This window comes from Aedes albopictus, chromosome 1 (genome assembly GCF_035046485.1).
Source record: "Aedes albopictus strain Foshan chromosome 1, AalbF5, whole genome shotgun sequence".
Classification (NCBI taxonomy): Eukaryota; Metazoa; Arthropoda; class Insecta; order Diptera; family Culicidae; genus Aedes; species Aedes albopictus.
The window spans coordinates 170,752,413-170,773,741 of NC_085136.1; the positions used below are offsets into that span (position 1 = coordinate 170,752,413).

Below are 21,329 nucleotides of genomic sequence, written 5' to 3' on the forward strand. Positions count from 1 at the left end.
TTGATCTACTGCATAACGAACTGTGGTGGAATGGCGCACCAGAGATGTGGGAACCGCAGGAGCTAAGATTAAACGTAGGACATGCAACATACATGCATTGTTTCAACTTTTGCGCTCATAATTTGGTCATATACCCGATTTTTGCTGGCTCCATCTGTCTGTCAAACTAAAGACCAAGAAGTAGGGTAAAAACACTAGACTTCGCCCCCCTAAAATTCTGCTTCAATCTTCGCCACTTCATACATAAAAAATGGAATTTGTATGGAGGGGACGAAGACTAGAGCAGTGGCGAAGTCTAGTGCTTTTACCCTACTTTACCCAGTCCCTTTACAATGTTATACTGCCAGACGGCCAGTCAAACAGTGGGTGCAGTAAAAGTGGAACAGAGCTCTTGCACTCATCAAGCCAACTGAGTGAAGCCACCCGTTCCATACTTGTATTAGTAGAATCTTACTTCATAAAGGGCGTATATTGCGTGTTTCGCTATAGATAATCGCACAAAAATGTTCAAAATCGCTCATCGTCACCAGTTCATCATAAGGTACGCCGGGGCAAGACGAAAAAGCGGGTTAACATGATGTAATCTAATAACGGTAAACAGCTTGAATGCCATAACATTAGTTTTTGATTCAAACAATGTAGAATTGTATTGAAAACTATTCCAAAACTTCATGTTTCATTTAGCCCCGGTGTACCTTATCATGTTGTTAGCGATCTTATGTTGCAAATAGTCTCGTGAAAAGGGCTGTGGAAATTAAAAAAAAAGCATGAAGAAGGTAATTTTTTTCTTATTACGAAACGCAACGGTTTAGTCAAATAAATTGGTTTATATGTATATTTCATTTGTATTTACATAACACAGGTTTTTCAAAACCATCTTAACATTGATTCGAAAAATTGAAAGCGCGGGTGTAAACTATCAAAAACCATCGTCTGATTTTGTTATCAGAAAAATATACCAGCAATGTTGCTTTTTCTAAAAATGCTCATTTTCCTGAAGATCTTATTGTTTGTTGGTAAAAATATGTCGTTCTTTACTGTGATTTCAGAGGTGGAAGATGATCAATCCGAAGCACGCGTTGTACACCTTCGTCTCGTGATTTTTCACTGGTTGACGTTTGGCTTTTTTGCAAAATGCATGCTGTACTGTAAACACTACTAGAAAATTTGCTTTGGCCATTATTCACAAATAGTTTCTAGTACTTGGTTTATGTCGAATGAGTTTATGTTAAAGGAAATAGCATTATGCTTACTACAAAACAAAAATTAAATATACATCTGTATAATGCTGCGATTTTAGTCTGTGTATATGACTTCATACAGCGCATTTAGTTCACCACTGCGCACTTTGTTTGCATTAGTGCGATAACCTGATTAAAGTACGCGATTGCAACAAATCACGTTGGTGTATTCAGCGCATTCAGCGCATTTCTTCAAACTACGTTGAATAAGTGCTCTGAAGGTATCGAGTTGATTTGGTGCAATCGCGCACTTTTATTTGCGTTTTCGCACTTGTGAAAACATCTGTGATAGTCCTGTTGTGAACTAAATGCGATATATTTATGTTGATAAGGCTGGAACAAATCTTATTTCTTCTTTTGTCACAATACTCGTTGACTCGCTAAGGGGGAGGACACTAAATAATAAATGTATTCGACGAAGAAATACCCAAACAATTCGGCAAAATCTATAAACTCATCGGATTTGTTAAGAAATTTTCTGTGCAACTCTAATTTCACCTTAAAATTTAAAAATTTCTTGAATAATTTATTGGTGTCCCCCCTCAAAATGTTTAATTTCGACCAAAATTTTCCGAGGGGGCGGTGACATAAGAGAAAATCAAAATTTGTGTCAGCCTAATTGGACCGTCGATCTCGTTTAGATAGGAAATGATGACAGTTTGATTTGATATTATGCATTGCAAGAAAATATATCGCGCAAAGTTGTACAAAAATGCTAATAGATATGTGCGGTTTAATAGGGTCCTAAAATTAAAGACGAAATCTCTCTTATATTGAATAATACGATCAAGCATGGTATTCTAATCGGAATTGTACTTTACTCGAACTTGAAAAACAAAGGAATAATGAGAAAATTCGAAATAAGTAAAATGGTAAATAGTTCTACTTTGACATTTGAGGTCAACCTTGTGTGACTGAGCTCGACATTTTTCGCACTGGGATTTCAAAAATGTTCCTATCTGACATACACGGAGAAAAAAAATCACTCAAAGTATGTGTTATAAGCTATATAAGGGACGAGACAAAAGGCTAAAAGAATAAAAATTATATATTTTCAACTACAGTTAATAAAAACGTCAAAAATTGAGTAAATATGTACTCTTGAACCATATTGTCAGATTTCTTGAAACGTAAACACCGCGCGGTCGTTGAAATGTTTCAAAAAGGGGCTTTGCACAAAAGTTCACGCGGTCTATCGTTTTCGAAAGGAACAGCCGCACCGTAGGAAACGCCGCAATGTTATTTCCTGTAAGGATGAAGTAAACAGGGAGTAAAAACCGCGGCTGTACCTTTCGGAAGCGATAGGCCGCGTGCACTTTTGTGCAAATCCCTCAATATATTGTGGTTTAAAACAAGAATCCCGATAGGACTTTAGGAGCCTATTGTTTCGGTGTCTTCTGCGCGGTGAATTCCGCACATATTTATTGCACGTTTCGCCGTAGATTATCGCGCAAAAATGTTCAAAATCGCTCAAAGATTGTCGACAGTTGGTGTCTTCTACATTAAGTGCGGAAATCAGATTGACCGCACAGAAGACAACAAAACAATTAAATGCAACCGCGCATATCTAAATATATTAACCCTTCAACGCCATGGTGTCTAGAAATCCTCTACATAGAGATGAGCGGAAGTTACATATGTCGATTCGGCAACGCTGTTCGTTTTGTTTACATCGACAGCCAACAGTTGCTTCAATGTTAGATGTTCAAACTTTGTGCGTGACTTTGTTGTGGTTCAAGTTGTTTTGTTTACATTTTCTAATTATGGTAGAATATTTTTTTTTCGAAATTTTGAAAAAAATAGCGAAGCAATCGAAGAAATCTGAAGTTTATTGCAAAGTGTTACGCTAATCATATCGGCAGAAGTGAAGCAAGAAGCAGCAATGATTTTTTTTTCGAGAAGTGCAGCAACAAAAGTTTCGTAATAAGCATGAGCTTTTGAAAGCAGAATTAATTAAATTTTATCTTTTTATTAAACTTACATATACCGCCAATTTCTCGATATTAGAAATAAATAATTATAATTTATTTAGTGAGGACTGCAATACCGTTCAAACGACGCCTTTCTACGAACGATCAGCATGTTCATTTGGCTCACACTTTGACAGTTCTCTCTGCACGATTGGCTTACAATGGCCGCCTCCGCAGATCTCTGTAATGCACAGTGTTCGAAATCGATGATTTTACGATCAAAATTAAATAACTTTTTTTAGGTTGGTTCTAGAGGTTTGGCGTGTTCTACAAAGTTTTTCTGCATGTTAAAAGGCGTCTTTTGATTAAACGTAATAAATGATTAATCTCCCTAGAAGTGAGATAAAAAATTTATTTTTTCGAAATATATTTTTAGAGGTTTGACGTCTTTGGCAAAGTTGTAGCCCATAATAAGAGAACAAAAATCGTAGAACACGTCAAAGCTCCACCTCTTACGGTTTTCGAGATATGGGGCGTTTTGTGCGAAGTACCCCTAAATCTAGTTTTTTCAGTGTAGCTTCAACAGATAAAATTCTACAGTTTTGTGACCTTCTACAAACTTGTTCAGGACGTCAAAATACACATTTATTCCGAAGATGAAAAGTCATTATATCTTAAAACAAAAAAGTTATAGGCAAATTTATGATATTTTAAGGTGTACTTTCACCTTAAGTAATTATTTCCGGCGCAAAATGGCGCAGATGGCTCAGTCGGTAGTTGAAAGATTAGACTTTTTACTACCACTTGGGGGTGGAAACCCTCGTGGGCAATAGTGGGAAAGGTGGTTTAAATACATAATAGAAACTAGTTATTTTTCCTGTAATACAAGAAAAATTAATAGAAATTAATAATTTAGGATCCCGCAGTAATTTTTACTGCATTGCGTAATTTCCAGCAATATTTTACAACATTTTTGTGCATGATTAATTTATTTATTTACTTAAATTAGCGACACTTTACACCAAAGGTGCATTCGTGTGGTTTTTGAGCATTGTTTTTACCAAACAGAATATTTTATTCATGCTTTTGAATTCATATTGTTTACACTCAGATGATCAGACAATTTCTGATAAAGTTGCTTTAAAATTACCTATTTGAAGTTTTTGTTTTGGGGCAATATTCAAGTTATGCAGCGCTAGAAATAGGAAGAAGGAAATATTAAACAGTTCAAGATGTGCATCAAAACACTGAGTAGTTTTTTTTTTCATGTATTTATATTTATATTTGTTGTTTGACTTTTCAACTACGGAATCAGTATCCGAAAATATCAGGAGAAGTTTTGATTCGTCCGATAGCAGATTAACAGCTTTTTCGGTAATCCACGAGTTTGACTTACACCTGGGAAGCAATTGAAATATATCAGATATAAATCAATAAAATACAGGGTGTGCCGAGAAATAATGCGATGGTTTATTATTTCGAACATTATTTTTAATCTCTTGACGTAAACCAATTACATGTTTTGACGTCCCATCGTCTGCATCATGAGTTAATTGAAGTATTTTTCATATTTTTAACAGTACTTTTCACAAAAATCGAGTTGAAAATATTTTTTTTTATCAAATTGACCATTTTATATAAAAGATCTACTTTATTTTCACCAGGAATTCGTCAAAATATGTATTGAAGAATGTAAAATTACAACTACCTTAATAAGAACTGCGAAGGTATTTTTCAAAACGGGTAGGTAGTCATTCGTTTGGGCATAGATATGTTGTCATAAGTTTGAAAAAAATCAATACTTTTATTTAGAACTAGCTTTAGTTATAACTCTCGGGAACAATATTTTGTCCTGATGTTTTAATTTTTAATGATAAACACTCACTGGTTTTTGCAAAAACGTTGTAAAATATTGGCGGAAGAAACACAGTGCAGTAAAAATTACTGTGGGCTTCTTAATTATTTTTTCAAAATTTATTTTTCTTGTATTACAGGCAAAGTAATTAGTTTTTGTCATGTATTTAAACCACCTTTCCCACTATTGCCCACGAGGATTTTTACCTCCAAGTGATAGTAAAAAGTCCAATCTTTCATCTACCGACTGAGCCATCTGCGCCATTTTGCGCCGGAAATAGTTACTTAAGGTGAAAGTACACCTTAAAATATGTTAAATTTGCCTATAACTTTTTTGTTTTAAGATATAATGACTTTTCATCTTCGGAATAAATGTGTATTTTGACGTCCTGAACAAGTTTGTAGAAGATCACACAACTGTAGGATTTTATATGTTGAAGCTACACTGAAAAAACTAGTTTTAGGGGTACTTCGCACAAAACGCTCCATATCTCGAAAACCGTAAGAGGTGGAGCTTTGACATGTTCTACGATTTTTGTTCTCTTATTATAGGCTACAACTTTGCCGAAGACGTCAAACCTCTAAAAAAATATTTCGAAAAAATATTTTTTTATCTCACTTCTAGGGGGATTAATCATTTATTACGTTTTATCAAAAGACGCCTTTTAACATGCAGAAAAACTTTGTAGAACACGCCAAACCTCTAGAACCAACTTAAAAAAAGTTATTTAATTTTGATCGTAAAATCATCGATTTCGAACACTGTGTAATGTAGGATTACTAATGGTGTCTGTAGAGCACCATCACTTTTTGGCGAATCCGACCTAAACCAGTTCACTTCAATATGTTATAAAAGCGTTTCAGAAGAAGTTATAAGCTTATTAGAGTATTTGTACACTCTAATTATTGGTTCAATAGTGAAACTTTAAGTGATCCCTAATGACTTTTGTTCGAGCACTTTTTGTTCATAGCATTTTTTAGCATACAAAAGTTTAAAATAAGTCGTGGGCGGGAAGGGGTTAACGTATTTGTACTACTTTGCACGATATTTTTTCTTGCAATGCATAATATTATGTCTCTCAAGAAAAATCAGAATATGGCGATTATCTGCCTCTGGCTTCTGATATTAGCGCGACAGTCACTAATCATAAAAGGGTCACCAGATTTAAAAGTATATAATTCCACTATATGGGGTTTGACAGCAAGAACACTCATTCCACTGAGCTACTCTTGCCGTTCGTCACAAATACATTCAAAAACATCTGTCACTTCGCGAAACCCACGTGCTTTTGTTTTTGGCGGGAACACTTTTTCTTTTGTTTTGCCTTGCGACTGTCATGCGGCGGTATGCCTTGCGAGCGTACGACCGCCGCAGGACTCTAACAAAAGATAAGCGCGACAATATATTGGATCTACAGTTTTTTTACTTCACACTTCTTTTCAGGTCATAATACCAAGTGGCGTTATGCTAAATTATATTATGCCAAACGATATTTTGCCAAATGTGGTGAAATAATAAATAGACGAGAACGTTGCTTTCATCGGTTCTCGTTGTTTTTCTAAGATGTCAGTTACCTGAATGCAGCTTTATAAAAAACTGCTGACAGAATAATGATAATATTATTCCTTATTTTCTTTGCTACTTGTTTTTTTTTCGTTCCTAATGGTTTCATAATTTGTGTATCACCCCCTGCATGGTGCGGGATGTAGTAGCCACCGTCGTCATCACTCACAGATTGAACCTCCTTCATGTGACCCAATGCTAAGTACTCGGCCAGATACGCAGAATATTCGACACGATTCGTACACTCAGAAAAATTGCCTCATACTGAATGGCAAATATCCATGTGCCAAACCACATCCAAAGTATATGCAACCAATACCCGATTACGCAGGCAAATTAGCACATGAATAGTATGTGCTCTAAATTGTATGAGTCGCTTCTGTATGGTGCCTCATCAAAAGTACTTCATACATGTTTCGCCTTCAGACAATGAATTAAATGCTTTGGTTGTTTTCCTACTCTCCGCATCGGCCAATGTGGCGCTAGCTTCTATGCGCGAAAAATCGCTAAAAGTAAATCTCAAAAATATTTTATGGCGAATAGCATCTAAAGACGTATTTCTCGAAGTGGAACACATTATTAGAAAAAAATATTTGGTAGCGGTTGTGAACAATGATGACCGGTTTGGTGCCTACCAAATATTTTTTCGGTAATAGCTTTTCATTTCGAAAAATTCGAGTTTAGATGCTTTTCGCCATACAAAATAAAATTCCTGCCGGTAATCCATTAAAGCACAAGTTTGCTTTGGTGGCAACGGACTTGCGCTCCGTGATGGTCATGTTTTTGAACGTTGAGCACCGGAAGATAGGGTGATTCTCCTTGCAGCAAGCTCACACTTCCGTCGAGGTTCGCACGAACGACTTGAGTTGGGGTTGCGACTTCTGTCCAACCACTTGGCGTTGCTTGTTGGAGGCCGCAGTTGATTGCTGCGCCGGCTGCTGGAACCGACTTGTGCGCTGCAAAACACGACCACGCTCCCGAAGAAACTCCATAAACTCGACGTAGTCTGGCAACTCACCGCTACCGAGCTTCAATTCCCATTGTTCCTGGGTCTCCCTGTCTAGTTTCTTGTAGATCACATTGACGAACACAAGCTCTGCCAGGTCTTCAACTGGATACCCGTGACCAGTCAATGCTTCACTGTGCTTGGCACAAATCTCGGCTAACTTGGTGATGGATTTACGAGTCTCCTTCGTGATTTTCGGGCAATCCAGGATGGCATCGATGTGGGTATCGAGTATCGTTTGTCTTCGTATTTCGTTATTTACAATGTCCTGATCGATCTTATCTTTAGCGTCACCGGTAAGCGCGTTCCGCAGATGCAGGATCTTCATGGCTGGTGTCTCCTGGGTGTACCACGACATGATGCTCTGGAACAGATTCGTAAAACTGTACCAGTTCTCTGGATCGCCGTTGAACGTGGGAAATGGAGCCTGCAGGTGTGGGACTGATGCAGGGGCTTGTACGTACACCGGCGGTTGACCGGTAGTGGCAGCTGCAGACACGGTTGGCAGTTCCACTAGCTTGGTTACACCGCTCACGCTGCGGCGACGGCTGAACCGATTCAGCCGGTTCGCTCGCAGGATGATAACCACTTGTACGCTTGCTTCTGGTGCCACCGGCTCACACACTAATCCAGTACGAATGCACTGCCACTTGCGCGCGTTGTTGCCACGGACACGCAAAATTGGCTGACACTGCTTCTGTGCTACGATCACACACACACACACACACACACACACACACACACACACACACACACACACACACACACACACACACACACACACACACACACACACACACACACACACACACACACACACACACACACACACACACACACACGCACACGCACACACACACACACACACACACACACACACACACACACACACACACACACACACACACACACACACACACACACACACACACACACACACTTCAGGCGGAGTTTTTTCAAGATGGTTAATTGCTTCCCTGCCACGGGCACACACTTGGTGGCGCAACACCGACCGAATATTCTTTACCAGCTGAGGCAATTTCTTCAACTGGTCGTTTCACAGTATGGCGGCTATTTCAAACCGCCGCAAAGTGTTCACTTTTTCCGGAACTAGCACCGAGCTAATCGCGTTCCGACAAAAACCGGGAACCACTACAACTCCGAAGATCCGGCTCGAAGGACCAAAAAATGTTCCTTGATAGCTCAAACACAAAAACTGTTTCGGCAGAAAATGGATAATTCTGTGCGGGATAATCAAACACGTGTTGGCAGAAACCAGGATACAGCAGCGGAATGCCCAAAGGTGTTTCGGAATATCGTGGAGAAATAACACACGCGACTACTCAGTAAAAAGAACTTAGGTTTAATAGCGAAAGAAAGGTGCAGCTCCGACTGGTGGCGAGCGATCGAATGTTGCGTTGTAATAAAAGTGTTCTACGTGTTTGCGCTCGCACACCAGGATCAAAGTAGTTATCATTTAGGTATTGTATTGTAGAGTTGTTGGCACAAGGCAGGAAGAGGTGAACATTGTACCTTCCCACACTCCCCCTCAATGCAACAGCTCTTCCTCATAGCAATCCAGTGACACACCTTGTAGATCCCTTGTAGCGAAGACGGCTAATAACAAGACAGACAGGAACATTAAAACATGATTGTGTGCGTGTGCATGCTAATACGTACATGGAAATTGTAGCATCACACGCACACTCATTCATGATGTTGTTCTCTGAAGTCGTTCGCAGCGCTAGTGTGCTTGTAGCTCCCAAAGTATATGGAGCAAGAAGGTAGATGTCTGTCTTGTTATTAGTCGTCTTCGCTTGTAGCCACTCGTTCGCTGAGACTCTGTTTCGATATTTTTCCTTCCGCAAGGACGACTGTTGCAACCGCAACTTGACACAACCTCCTCAACTTTGTAATGATTTACGAACTTTTGCCTTGGTCGTGGGACCGATGTCAAACCGCTATTCACTAAATGCTTGGCAGCGGCCTTGGATCGAGAAACAGGTCGTTCCTGCCGGTGGCTCCGATCATCCGTTGCGGCCAACGACACTTGCGCTATGTTAAGATAGTACAGCTTGGGGAACGTTCAAAAATTACGTCCAACATTTGGGGGGGGGAGGGGGGGGGGGGGTTACACTAAATGAGATTATGCCGATAAAAATGCAACAATTTTTCCGTATCCATCCAAATTGAGCAATAAACGAACACATTGTAAAATCCTGATTGTACCTGCCTCTGACCGTCGCCGCTGTGGGACCTATCTATAGAAGGAAAGAGATGACCCTTGACTCACAAATTCGCACACACGGTACGATCTCCAGCAGATCATGAACAATAGCATGATCAAATGTGCCACAAATTCGCTAGCGTGCGGGTCGATCTGTGCTCACAGTGAGGTGTTAAAAAACGACAAAGTGCATGCCGAAAAATCGAAGTCCAAGCCAGTGAATTTCGCGTTGAAATCGGTCATTGCATGAAAAGGCACTCTATTCTGGCCAACCAGTCGTGGGCCACGTGGATTAAAAATCCAAGCAAGGCTTACTGCCTCCAAAGCTCTCATTGCATGTGCAAGCCGCTGACTACAGTCAATATACTCGCCATTAGAGCCCGATCCAAGGTGGTAAGAACACGCCCAAGGCTCGGATAGCTCTCCGATAGCTGCATGCAATCCCAGCTTGTTTGACGCCTAAGAATCTACGGGAAGGCCTTCTACTTCAGCTACATTCCGAGTGCGAGGAAGCAATGCAGTAGCCGCATGCACTTTCCCATGCTACGCAGAACGGGGGAACAAGTGTGATCTGCAACAAGTGTGTGCAAGGCGTGACAACTCCACAGCGTGCGACATTACAACGTGCAACAACACTCAATCGTGCGACATCGTCGGTGCATTCGTGAGACACTGCTGTGACAACGTCCGTCCGGCGGTAGCGCAGATGGTTCGAGGCATTGGCGCTACATTCAGTGGTGCATCAACGCAACATTTGCGTATTACCAGTTCTCCTACGAGTGCATGGTGCGACATCAACGAACGTTAGTTTCTGCAGCGGTTATACGGGGCCCCCAACGATGAAGAATCTATTGTAATAGATATGCAGGTACACTAGGAATAAGATCAAATCCAGCATTATATATGTATATGCAGCATACACTACCTTCTTGAGTATTTTGTTTGAGTATCGTTTGAGTCTAGTTTGAGTATCAAACCCTCCCGACCACTATTCCGGAGGGCACTCGGTGCTATTGTCTATAGCTAGCCGGGGCAACCAAGAAGCGGTCGCAATAAGCCGCGGGTGCACTTTTATAGTTGTACCATTCTAAGCACTTTAGTAGATATAAGCGTTAGTTGTCACATTGGCGCCCAGACTAAAAAACCCACTTTGCGTTTCGTTACAACTCGCGTAACGGTTCTGTCAAGTGAGTGATCAGTGAGTGAAGAAGTGCAATATCGGTAATTAGTGAAAGTGAAATTCAGAAATGGATCTGAACCAGCTGACCCCGGAGGAGATTGATTTCGAGCTCCTGTTACGAAACACGACGGGAATTCGAGGAAAGAACTTGGAATGGAAGATTTCGCGGCTGCAACAGCTGCTGGACAGTGAGCAGGATGGATCACCGGCACCAAGGTATTCATCGCATGTGGTTTCGGACATGGACAGCATTTACCACTGCCAAACAACAATTTCGCCGATTTTCCACGCTCTCAATGCAGCTTTTAAGCAGCAAAATGAAGCACAGGTGACTTCGTTGCGATCGAGACTACTGCACTACAAATTCAGGCTCTCGCTTATAACCGAAGCCACGATTTTGGACGAAGCCAAAAAATCGTTGACAAAGATTTGCAACGCTCTGCACCAAATTGACGAGTTCCTGAACGACAAAAACATAGAACACCAGAGCGACACAAAGGATCCGGAAGATCTTCCAAGCGACCCGGAGACACTGAAGCGGCTAAAGATCGCACAGCTGCAATCGAGCATCGACGAGGCAGATAAGCAGCAAAAGGTGTTACAACAAGAGCTTCAACGAACGATACAGGATGGGCAGATTCCTCAGCGATCACCAGATCAGGACAACGTGTTTTCGACGCTGCAGCAACAACAACAATCTCACATGCAACAACAGAACCCGAATCCAACAAAATCACAGCAGCAACACGGTTTGACTCAGCAATATTCGCAAGAGATTCTCGATCCGCTTCAGCATCCAACACTCTCAGGACAACATCAACAGCAGCAAACAGAACAATCACAACAGCGAGGTTTCCAACCAGAGCAGCGCCTACATTTGTTGCTGAATCAAATGCAGTTGCAGCAACAACAACTAGAACAACAGCTGCGGCAGGAGCAGCAGAGGCGGCAGCAGCTGGAATGGCAGTTACAACACCAACAGCACCAACAAAGCGTGGCAGCAGTGCAACAGCAGGCGAACTATGCGCCAAACTATACCTATGGATCCATTTCGGGATACTGGGGTCCTCAAAACCAGAGAGAGTCTGGAATAGCCCAGGAACCACAACGAACCGGCCTTACTCCACCGGTAGGAGTTCCGTCCAGACCCAACACACCCAGATCATCCAATCAACCGGCCAATTCTAATCGATTCTTACAACCAGTGCACAAATGGCCTTTTGAATACGCCGGCGAGAACAACATAGTAAAGCTGGGAGAGTTCTTAAATCAGGTAAACACTTACGCGGTCACAGAGGGCATGGACGATCAAGCCCTGCTTCGTTCCATCAAGCATTTACTGAAGGGTCGGGCTCTTCAGTGGTACACGCGGTCATACCTCGACCTTACGACATGGGAGATCTTTAAGGCTGAAATCAAACAAGAGTTTCTGCCTCCCAACTACTCCGAGATTGTAAAACAGGATCTGTACTTGCGTTTCCAAGGTCCAAACGAACCCTTTACGAACTTCTACAGAGATCTAGTAGCGGCCTTCGAGATCATAGATCCTCCAATAACTGAATCCGAGAAATTGTTTATCTTGAAATCCCACCTGAACTCAGACTTCTCACCAATCGCTTCAGCATCCCGCTCTGGCAGCGTGCGAGAATTAGTATCAGTTTGCAAGGATTTTGAAGTCTCACGCTCCTATGCCATACGGGGACGTGCTTCTACAGCAGCGCGAACACCAGGCTCTCGACCGGAAGTCTCAGCGTTTCAGCGACCAGCACCTAATCGAATCGATCGCAATCCAGTCAACAACGTGAATCGCTTCCCCATGAACAGACAACCGTTTGGGATAGCGCAAGTCAACATGATGGAGCTGAACCAAGACAACGAGGAAGATCTGGATTTGGGAAACATCAGAGAGCGAGAGGCATTCCAACAGGACATTGCTCTTCGAAATGAATTGGCAATGAATGTGGTTGAAGAAGTGAACGCAATGCGAACACAAAACGACTGGAGAGCAAGGCCAGCGGACAACATTTTGGAGGTTCCAGTAAGAGAAAGCAGCAACAGAGACTTGGCGACGGCGGTCGTATGCTGGCAATGTGATAGTCCCGGTCACACCTACCTAAGATGCCCAAATCCAAAGCGTTTCCTATTCTGTTATAGCTGTGGAAAGAAGGGTTGCACCACACGCAATTGTGATGCCTGCATCCTTCGCTGGAGGCAGTTGGAGACACAGAACGCCCCTCAGGTTCCGGGAAACCGAAACTGGGAGAACCCGCAGTAAAGGGTGAGGGATCTCCCAATATTGCAGACGTCCCTTTGCTTAACAACATACCCGCCTTCAGAAAGGCGGATTCTATCATCATAAACACAGACAACAATGACAACCGGCCATATGCTTCAATTTCTGTATTAGGACGTGAGCTACGAGGACTCCTAGATAGTGGTGCAACTTGCAGTCTTATTGGAGGACCACTCTCCAAAATTGCCGACGAACTCGGGTTGCGTAAATTTCCAGTTGTAGGAGAAGTGAAAACAGCAGATAATTCACCACATGCAGTCTCGTTCTACTCACACGTGCCGATCGCGTATAACAACAATAACCGTACGTTGCCAATGCTTTTCGTCGAATCTATGCCGCCCATACTGATTTTGGGAATGGATTTCTGGGAGAAGTTTGGGATAAAACCGGTTATCTGCGGAATCACGAGTGACTGGAGTTCAAAAGAATCGATAGTAGAAACTTTAACAAACCATCAACAAGAGGAGTTACAGACAGCAATCCAGGCTTTTCCAACATCAGGGAACCAAGGTCAGCTAGGCAGAACGAGCCTTTATCACCACAAAATCGACACCGGCGATGCTGCTCCGTTCAAGCAAAAATACTACCCCATGTCAAAGTTTGTCCTAGATGATCTAAATAAAGAAGTAGACAGAATGTTGCAGCTGGGAGTAATCGAAGAGGCACTGTGTTGCCCGTGGAATAATGCCACAGTGGCAGTTAAGAAGAAGGACGGGGCCATGCGGTTATGCTTGGACGCCAGAAGGTTAAATTCGGTACTAGTCCAGGAAGCGTACCCCATTCCACAAATCGCTTCTATCGTCAACAACCTAAGCGGATCAAGGTTCCTTTCTTCGATCGATCTTGAATCAGCATTTTGGCAGATACCTTTAGAAGAAGGATCGAAGCAAAAGACGGCATTCACAATTCCTCAACGTGGTCATTACCAATTTACAGTTGTCCCTTTTGGACTGTCGACGGCCAGTCAGGCTCTATCGCGCCTAATGAACCATTTGTTCATAGATCTAGAACCTAAAGTATTCGTATATCTGGACGATCTGGTACTGGCAACCGAATCCTTTGAGGAACATGTGGCACTATTGCAGGAGATCGCACGTAGATTGAAGGCAGCGGGTTTGACCATCAATTCCGAAAAATCTGTGTTTTGTCGGAAAAGTTTGAAGTATTTGGGCTACATACTGGACGCAACCGGCTGGCACGTGGATGACGAGAAAGTAGCGGCGATCAGCAAGTTCCCGACGCCAACCACAAAAAAGGAAGTGCAGAGATTCATCGGGATGTGCGGTTGGTATAGAAGATTCATCAAGGACTTCTCTAAAACTGCGGCAGCTCTTACGGAGTTGACGAAGGCCAAAGTTAAATTCAAATGGACGGATCAATGTGAAAAGGCCTTTCAAACTCTGAAATCACATCTTCTATCTGCTCCTATTCTGGCTACGCCGGATTACACAAAGCCATTCGCAGTTGCTTGTGACGCCTCAGATGTCGCTATAGGAGGAGTATTGACCCATTAACGCCTCGTAGAACAAAACAAAACAAAAATAGATTTACGTCTGCTTCTCGATCTCTCAGCCCGCTTCTCCGCTTCCTCATCCTTCCACACTCCAGTAGTGATTTGGGTTCGAACTTGGGATCCGAAGATACTGAAATATATTTACTTCTCAATCTACTGCTACTGCTCCACGATGCCACAGCTGTACCGATGTAGTGCGTTGAAATTATCCCCAATATAAAGAATGCTTGGAAAACAGCTTCAGTTCGAACACCCAAAACTTGTTTTCAAAAAGATATTCCGTTGAATGTAGAGCATTTCATTTTTTTTTTTCGATCTGTAGCATATAATTTTCTCTTCCTCTTTCCAATAATCTTATGATCCGCGGATCCGCCAAACCATCCACCTATTCGGCGAGACGAACCAGCCAAAGGCTGAAAGTCTCTGAAATAAAGACAACATAAAAAGACCTATTCAGCATTAGCCTAGGCATCAGCGCACATTTTCCTACGAAATCATAATTAGTCATTTTTTGATGACCAAGTTCCATCAAACTCAGCTGCCGCAAAGTTTGCTTCTGAGCTCTTGGATTGGTGACGAAAAAATGAAGAAGCAAATGAGATGCACAAATTTGTAAACAGAAGCATAGAGGTAATCACGTTCAAATGTATGCGTGCCTTTTTTGTAGATGTAGTTGTGAAACTGCGAGAAAAATATTTGCACTCTTACCCCGGACGTTAGTTTTATCATTATTTACCCGTTTTACCCAATTCGATTGGGTAATATTTGCATATGCAATCTGAATAGCCTTTCAATCGGCGTGCACTTTTGTGTGAGGAAAAATTTGCGCTAGTATTCGTGTGTTGAAATGTCACTTATCTCTATAGGTCCTGTAAAAGAGAGACAACATGTGCTGTGAAATGCATAACATATCTCCCATCTTCCTTGCTCTTAGCATTTAAAGAGCAGTTGGGAAGCATTCTGAATGCTTCCGAACGAAAACACCTCAAGCAGTTGAAATGCTAATTTACAGCCTAAAGCTTTTGAGCAGCACTGCTTATGCTATTTCAAGGCAGTTAGGCATTCGAACTGCTTATGTAGGGCAGCAAGCATCTCAAATGCATAATACGGGCTGCTGTACGGCTTATTTAAATGCTTAGTGGTTACCTGGGTAGCTAATCTTTAGTGTACTGCAATATCGTAAGCTCACAAAATAGACTTAATAGCGTTCTTCTTCTCCACTTGTTTTCGAAATTTTAAGGAAATATCGTGAAACTACCAGACGGTAGTGGGACCCAGGAAATACTGGGGCTATAAAACCGGTAACATAGCACAATGTCCGAAAGTTTTTTTTTGATTTTTATTTCTGTGTTCAATGTCGGAAAGCAAACGAACGTCGAGATGCAACATACGTGATTGCTTAATGAGTATTTAACTTGAACTTTATGAATTAAGAGTGGCATATGAGAACCATTCATAAAATACATAAAAATACTAAAGAACGAAAAATAAGTCTACCGTTGTACTAATCTAAAATTTATTAAAAAATCCGTTTAAATGTTATTGCGGGAGAGGGTCTGTGTAACATAACATTTGAACGACCCTCTATTTTGAGATGGAGTGATTTGCTTTGGCAATACAGGGGCCAATGATCATGTACATAAGAGTTTATAGAGGAGGGTTTGGATAAACATTTCTTATGCAGTATACTAAAAATATCATGTTTTTTCAATCAATCTTCCAATGCGCCCCTCCCTCATTGTAACTCTCCCTCCTCTCATGGAAGTTGAAACTTTAAATGAGGATGGTTGTGGTATCTAAAAATGATGATGATGATGATGATGATATTGTTCTACCATCTATTGTAGCAAGGCAGCTGCCTATAGCACTGGAATAATCTGAAAAGCGATTTGATCAAGATTGTGCTGTGGTGGTCAGTCATTCTCCTGTATGAAGGGCCAAAAAAGGGTTGTGCGAACCCGCAAGCAGAGACACTTGCGCGAAACCCGCGTCAGGGGAAAAGAATCTCCTTCCAGAAGAAAGTTCTCACGAACAACTGCAAAATCAAGCCCTCGATTGACAGAATACTCCCAATAGATGGGGTCGAAGAGCTCGCCCTCAATCCACGAAATGTTATTGTCCATCCGGTTGGAATCAAGACCGACATTCAATCAAAAATTGCCATTTTCTTGGTCCACAAGTGTCGCAACTGTTTCGCATCTAGTGCGCTGTGTTGCTGACAACAACGGAAAGGATGCGCACTACTTTTGACATGATAAAAAAAACGTCGCGAGTTGGGTCGCGTCGCGACTTGATTGTGCGAAGTCCGGTTTGGTGGCGGCCCGACAATAACAACAAGGAGGAGGCAGTTCCAAGCTCCTGTCCAAATCGTTTCAATCGGGTGCCCTGATGGTCCCTCCCTTTCCCAATATATGATGAGATATGTATATGTAATGTATGTCAGTGTGTGTTGTGTATGTTTTGTTATACATTTGTTTAAAAAACAATCATAATCATAATTAATAAGCATTTATAAACAAAACATTTACCTGATTACTCCTGAAATAAAATGTGGATTAGCAACAAAACATTGAAAAAAGCACATCAAATCTCGATCCTGTAATGTCTGCTCACCACTGATCGGCCACTTTAGGCATGAAAACATTAACAAGATCGAAATTTGATGTGGTGGTAGATCTTACGCCGCAACGCACCATTCTAAGGTGATCTACCCACGTTACGAGGTGGATGATTGTGGTATCTAAAAATAGTGATAAAACATACAAACGTTATTTTATCAAATTTCAACCATTTTTTCGGTTGGCTAATTTTTAGGTGGATTAATCATTTTTTTAATATTACCTAAGTTTTTATTCGTCATGGTTACATTGTATTTTTTAAGTAGGTTTACAAGATATGATCAATAAAATTAAACTATATTCTCAGATAGGCGATTTCGAATACTTGGCCCATTCTCACCCCCTCTAAGGGGTGAGATTGGGTCAATTCTCAATCATTTGTAGTTTAGTAAGCAATTCATATAATGTGATACTTATATGTATGAAAAAAAAGTTATGTGTGTTACCGACAATGTCGTTAACAATGAAGGGCCAATTTTGAGTACTATTTCTTTTGCTTAAATGTTTAAAATTTCGATAAAAATTATTAAATTAAATATATTTTTTTGATATAATATATAATAGTAAAAATAATCCAAAATCATGAAAAGTATTAAAATCTGTTAGTAAAAGTAAAATTTAAATATCGTTGTTTGGTCTACACATATATTGTTAGTACCGTAATCCGGGGTCAAATTGATCACTTTAAAACAACTTTTGCGGATAACATTAGTGGGATTCCAAATATTGCCAAGAGAATTTCTGTAAAACCAGTACCCAGTGGACCTCCATGAAACCACGTGACAGAATTTTGTTCGACAAATTTAAACTTTAAGTTAAATAACTCCAAATATCATTAAATTGAAATTGAAACTTTGGGGCGAAATTGATCAGTATACAATTAAGCATCGGTTGGAAAGGAAAATTTCCTTGTCCGCTTAATTTTGCCCTTCTAAAACCGAATGACGCGTTTAAAATCTTACAACTAGTGAATTTATTACTTTAAATGCAAAATTAAATTTTGATATTTCCCTTTAAACGCCTACAGGTAGGTAATTTCATATGAAATAAGTGATTTTTTTTTAACTATTTCATGTTCTTATTAGCTACATAACTTGCCAATCAAGGCTCCACAAAAATGTTAAAACAGAGAATTTACTGGAAGTCCTATTACACTAGTTTACAGCATTTTTGAACTCGGTAAGCTGATGATCATTTTTGGTGTAGAATCATGCCCTGAGTTCGAAAACGCAAAAGAAAAAAATTACAATAGAGCGGAAATTTTTTCGACTTTCCATACAAGGGTGATTATTTCAAATCGATTTTTGTTCTATTTTTAAGCAAAGTCGCTCACTTCAAACATTTCATTCTCCGTAATCAATGCTCCGATTGAGCTGAAATTTTTACTGTAACTCGCCTACACATGATATGTCAAGTAAACGTCGAAAAAGAATTTTTAAATAGGGTTTTTCTTATTGAAAAAAAAAAATCATTACTTCAAAAAAAATTGGGAATTTTGCTAAAATTTTAGGAGATCGTCCCTAAAATTCGCCAATATCTTGAAATTCATCAATCTGACGCAAAACCTGTATACAGATGATCGAATGGTATTGTATTCAGCTTTTAATTTATGGAATGAGATTTAAAATTGGTTGAACAAATCGCAACATATATGAATTTTAGTAAATTACATATTTTGAAGAGTTGTAAAAGTCGATATTGAGCTAAAACTCAAAAACTGTTCTACTTAAAAAATTTTGAAGGTCGGTTTCGAAATCAGCGCTAAATTGTGCTTCAAAAATTTTGGTCGTTGACAGAAGTTCACGATTTTCGTTTTATTTTGTAAACTAGTGTTAGCAATCGATTGTTTAGTAGCCATGATTTCAGCTATATGAGTAATACATTGCAAATTCCTAAAAAATAAGGTAAAACCAACATTAAAAAAAAAAATAAAACTCTACACTCATCTCTGGACATCTACGAACCAGATAACGTAAAAAGTTTAAGATCATTACGACGTTTAAGAGTTCCTAGTATGGAATTACAATGTAGTACCCGAATGATCAATTTCACCCCGCTGATCAATTTGACCCCGGTTTACAGTACTTAAATCTAAAAAAACACTTGAGAACCTCTGCGATAATCAAAAAAAAAAGTCAAATCTGTTATTCTATATGCCCCTTGCACAAAAATGCTTAGAAAAGAGAACAAAACTGAAATGTAACAACGCCAAATCCGGAAGAATGATTAGAGTAAAGAAAAAGTGGAGCGGGAGGAAGCAAAGAGGATTTCGGAGAAGATTTGGAGAGGAAGAGGAGATAGGGAGAAGATGAGAGTTGGAGAAGATCATTAAAGTCCGGGATGAGGAAAGAACCGCATGTTTTTTTCGAAGTGGAAGGATTCGAGAGCTGTTCGGGAAAACCGGGTGAACAAATAGAGGATAGTTTGTCCTACAGTCGGAAAAAGTGAATTTTGGAGCAAATGTCCGGATTAAAGTGCCTCCGCCAGTCCATATAGAGGTACCGTCACTTCAAAGTGTCAACGTGTGTTGTAGGTGCTTTCAAGACCCCACAGAAACGAAAAAGCTTACCGAACAACCCCCCCCCCCCCTGTCAAAAAGGGTCAACCATCCAGTGCCATAGGTCGTTAATTTCGGCCCTGCGACCAACGTGAAAGTTTACCTCCGTGCATCATGAAACCACGGTGTACATCTCGAAGAAGCCGCTGGGCACCGCAAAGATTCCCGGCCAACGGTCCCCTGAATTCGACCGCCGATGTGGAACCCAGCGGACTCTCCGTCAGCAAGCTACATCCATCTCTCTCTGCGCTCTCCGCAGCCGGTAATCATCCCCACGACGCCGAGCACGTGCACCAGCATCAGGTAGGCAGTCAGCTCCTCCTTTCTTCCCCCGCAACAACAACGGGCCCCAACGAACACAATTTTGTAAACTAACCCACACAATTATAGAATATAGTAGTAGTATAGTTAAAATGTACGGGGCCCGTGACGTAGTTGGTCACACGTTTGCTTCATACGCGGATGGTCATGGGTTTGATTCCCAGCCCCGGCACTTGCAATTTTTCGTCATATGCTTTTCCCCCGAGAGCAACTGACACTGACCCTCTTCTGAGCCCCATGGCTCAAACGGACCCGGATACCTGGACATCGGCAAACTGCTACTCATAATGGACCCCCAATCGGACTGGAAAGGAACAACGGCCATCCATCATCATCCTTGTACTCATCATTCTACGGTATAAAGCAGAAAGTGAAAGCAGCAGAAAGGCAACCAGTTCGATAAAGTGGAATAGAATCTAGACGCTGTACAAAATGTAAGTGCAGCTGTCAATTGAAATTGCTCACGTAGTGCCCTAGTGGACAATAGAGCTGTAAATTAGGTTAAGTGATTAAGAATTAAAAAAAAAAATTGTTAAAATGTACGCACTTCTGTTCCTATAAATCAAAAGAGTAAAACCCCCTACAGTTTATAGAGCTACCGTCACTTTAAAGTGTCAACGTGTGTTCTAGGTGCTTTCAAGACCCCACAGAAACGAGAAAGCTTACCGAACCACCCCCCCCCCCTTGTCAAAAAGGGTCAACCATCCAGTGCCATAGGTCGTTAATTTCGGCCCTGCGACCAACGTGAAAGTTTACCTCCGTGCATCATGAAACCACGGTGTACATCTCGAAGAAGCCGCTGGGCGCCGCAAAGATCCCCGGCCAACGATCCCCTGAATTCGACCGCCGATGTGGAACCCAGCGGATTCTCCGTCAGCAAGCTACATCCATCTCTCTCTGCGCTCTCCGCAGCCGGTATTCATCCCCACGACGCCGAGCACGTGCACCAGCATCAGGTAGGCAGTCAGCTCCTCCTTTCTTGCCCCGCAACAACAACGGGCTCCAACGAACACAATTTTGTAAACTAACCCACACAATTATAGAA

The 21,329-nt window shown here is 41.2% G+C and overlaps 1 protein-coding gene across 1 annotated transcript; it reads left to right on the forward strand.

Annotated features, from left to right (window-relative positions):
* Positions 1-436: 436 nt before the first annotated feature.
* On the forward strand, positions 437-20,797 carry LOC109425487 (uncharacterized). Its single transcript, XM_062849518.1, has one exon. It carries the CDS (start codon positions 11,050-11,052, stop codon positions 13,255-13,257), a length of 2,208 nt encoding a protein of 735 aa, XP_062705502.1. The 5' UTR covers positions 437-11,049; the 3' UTR covers positions 13,258-20,797.
* Positions 20,798-21,329: the final 532 nt, after the last annotated feature.

Coding starts and splice junctions, on each gene's coding strand:
- LOC109425487 (XM_062849518.1), top strand. CDS start 11,050: ATGGATCTGAACCAGCTGACCCCGGAGGAGATTGATTTCGAGCTCCTG.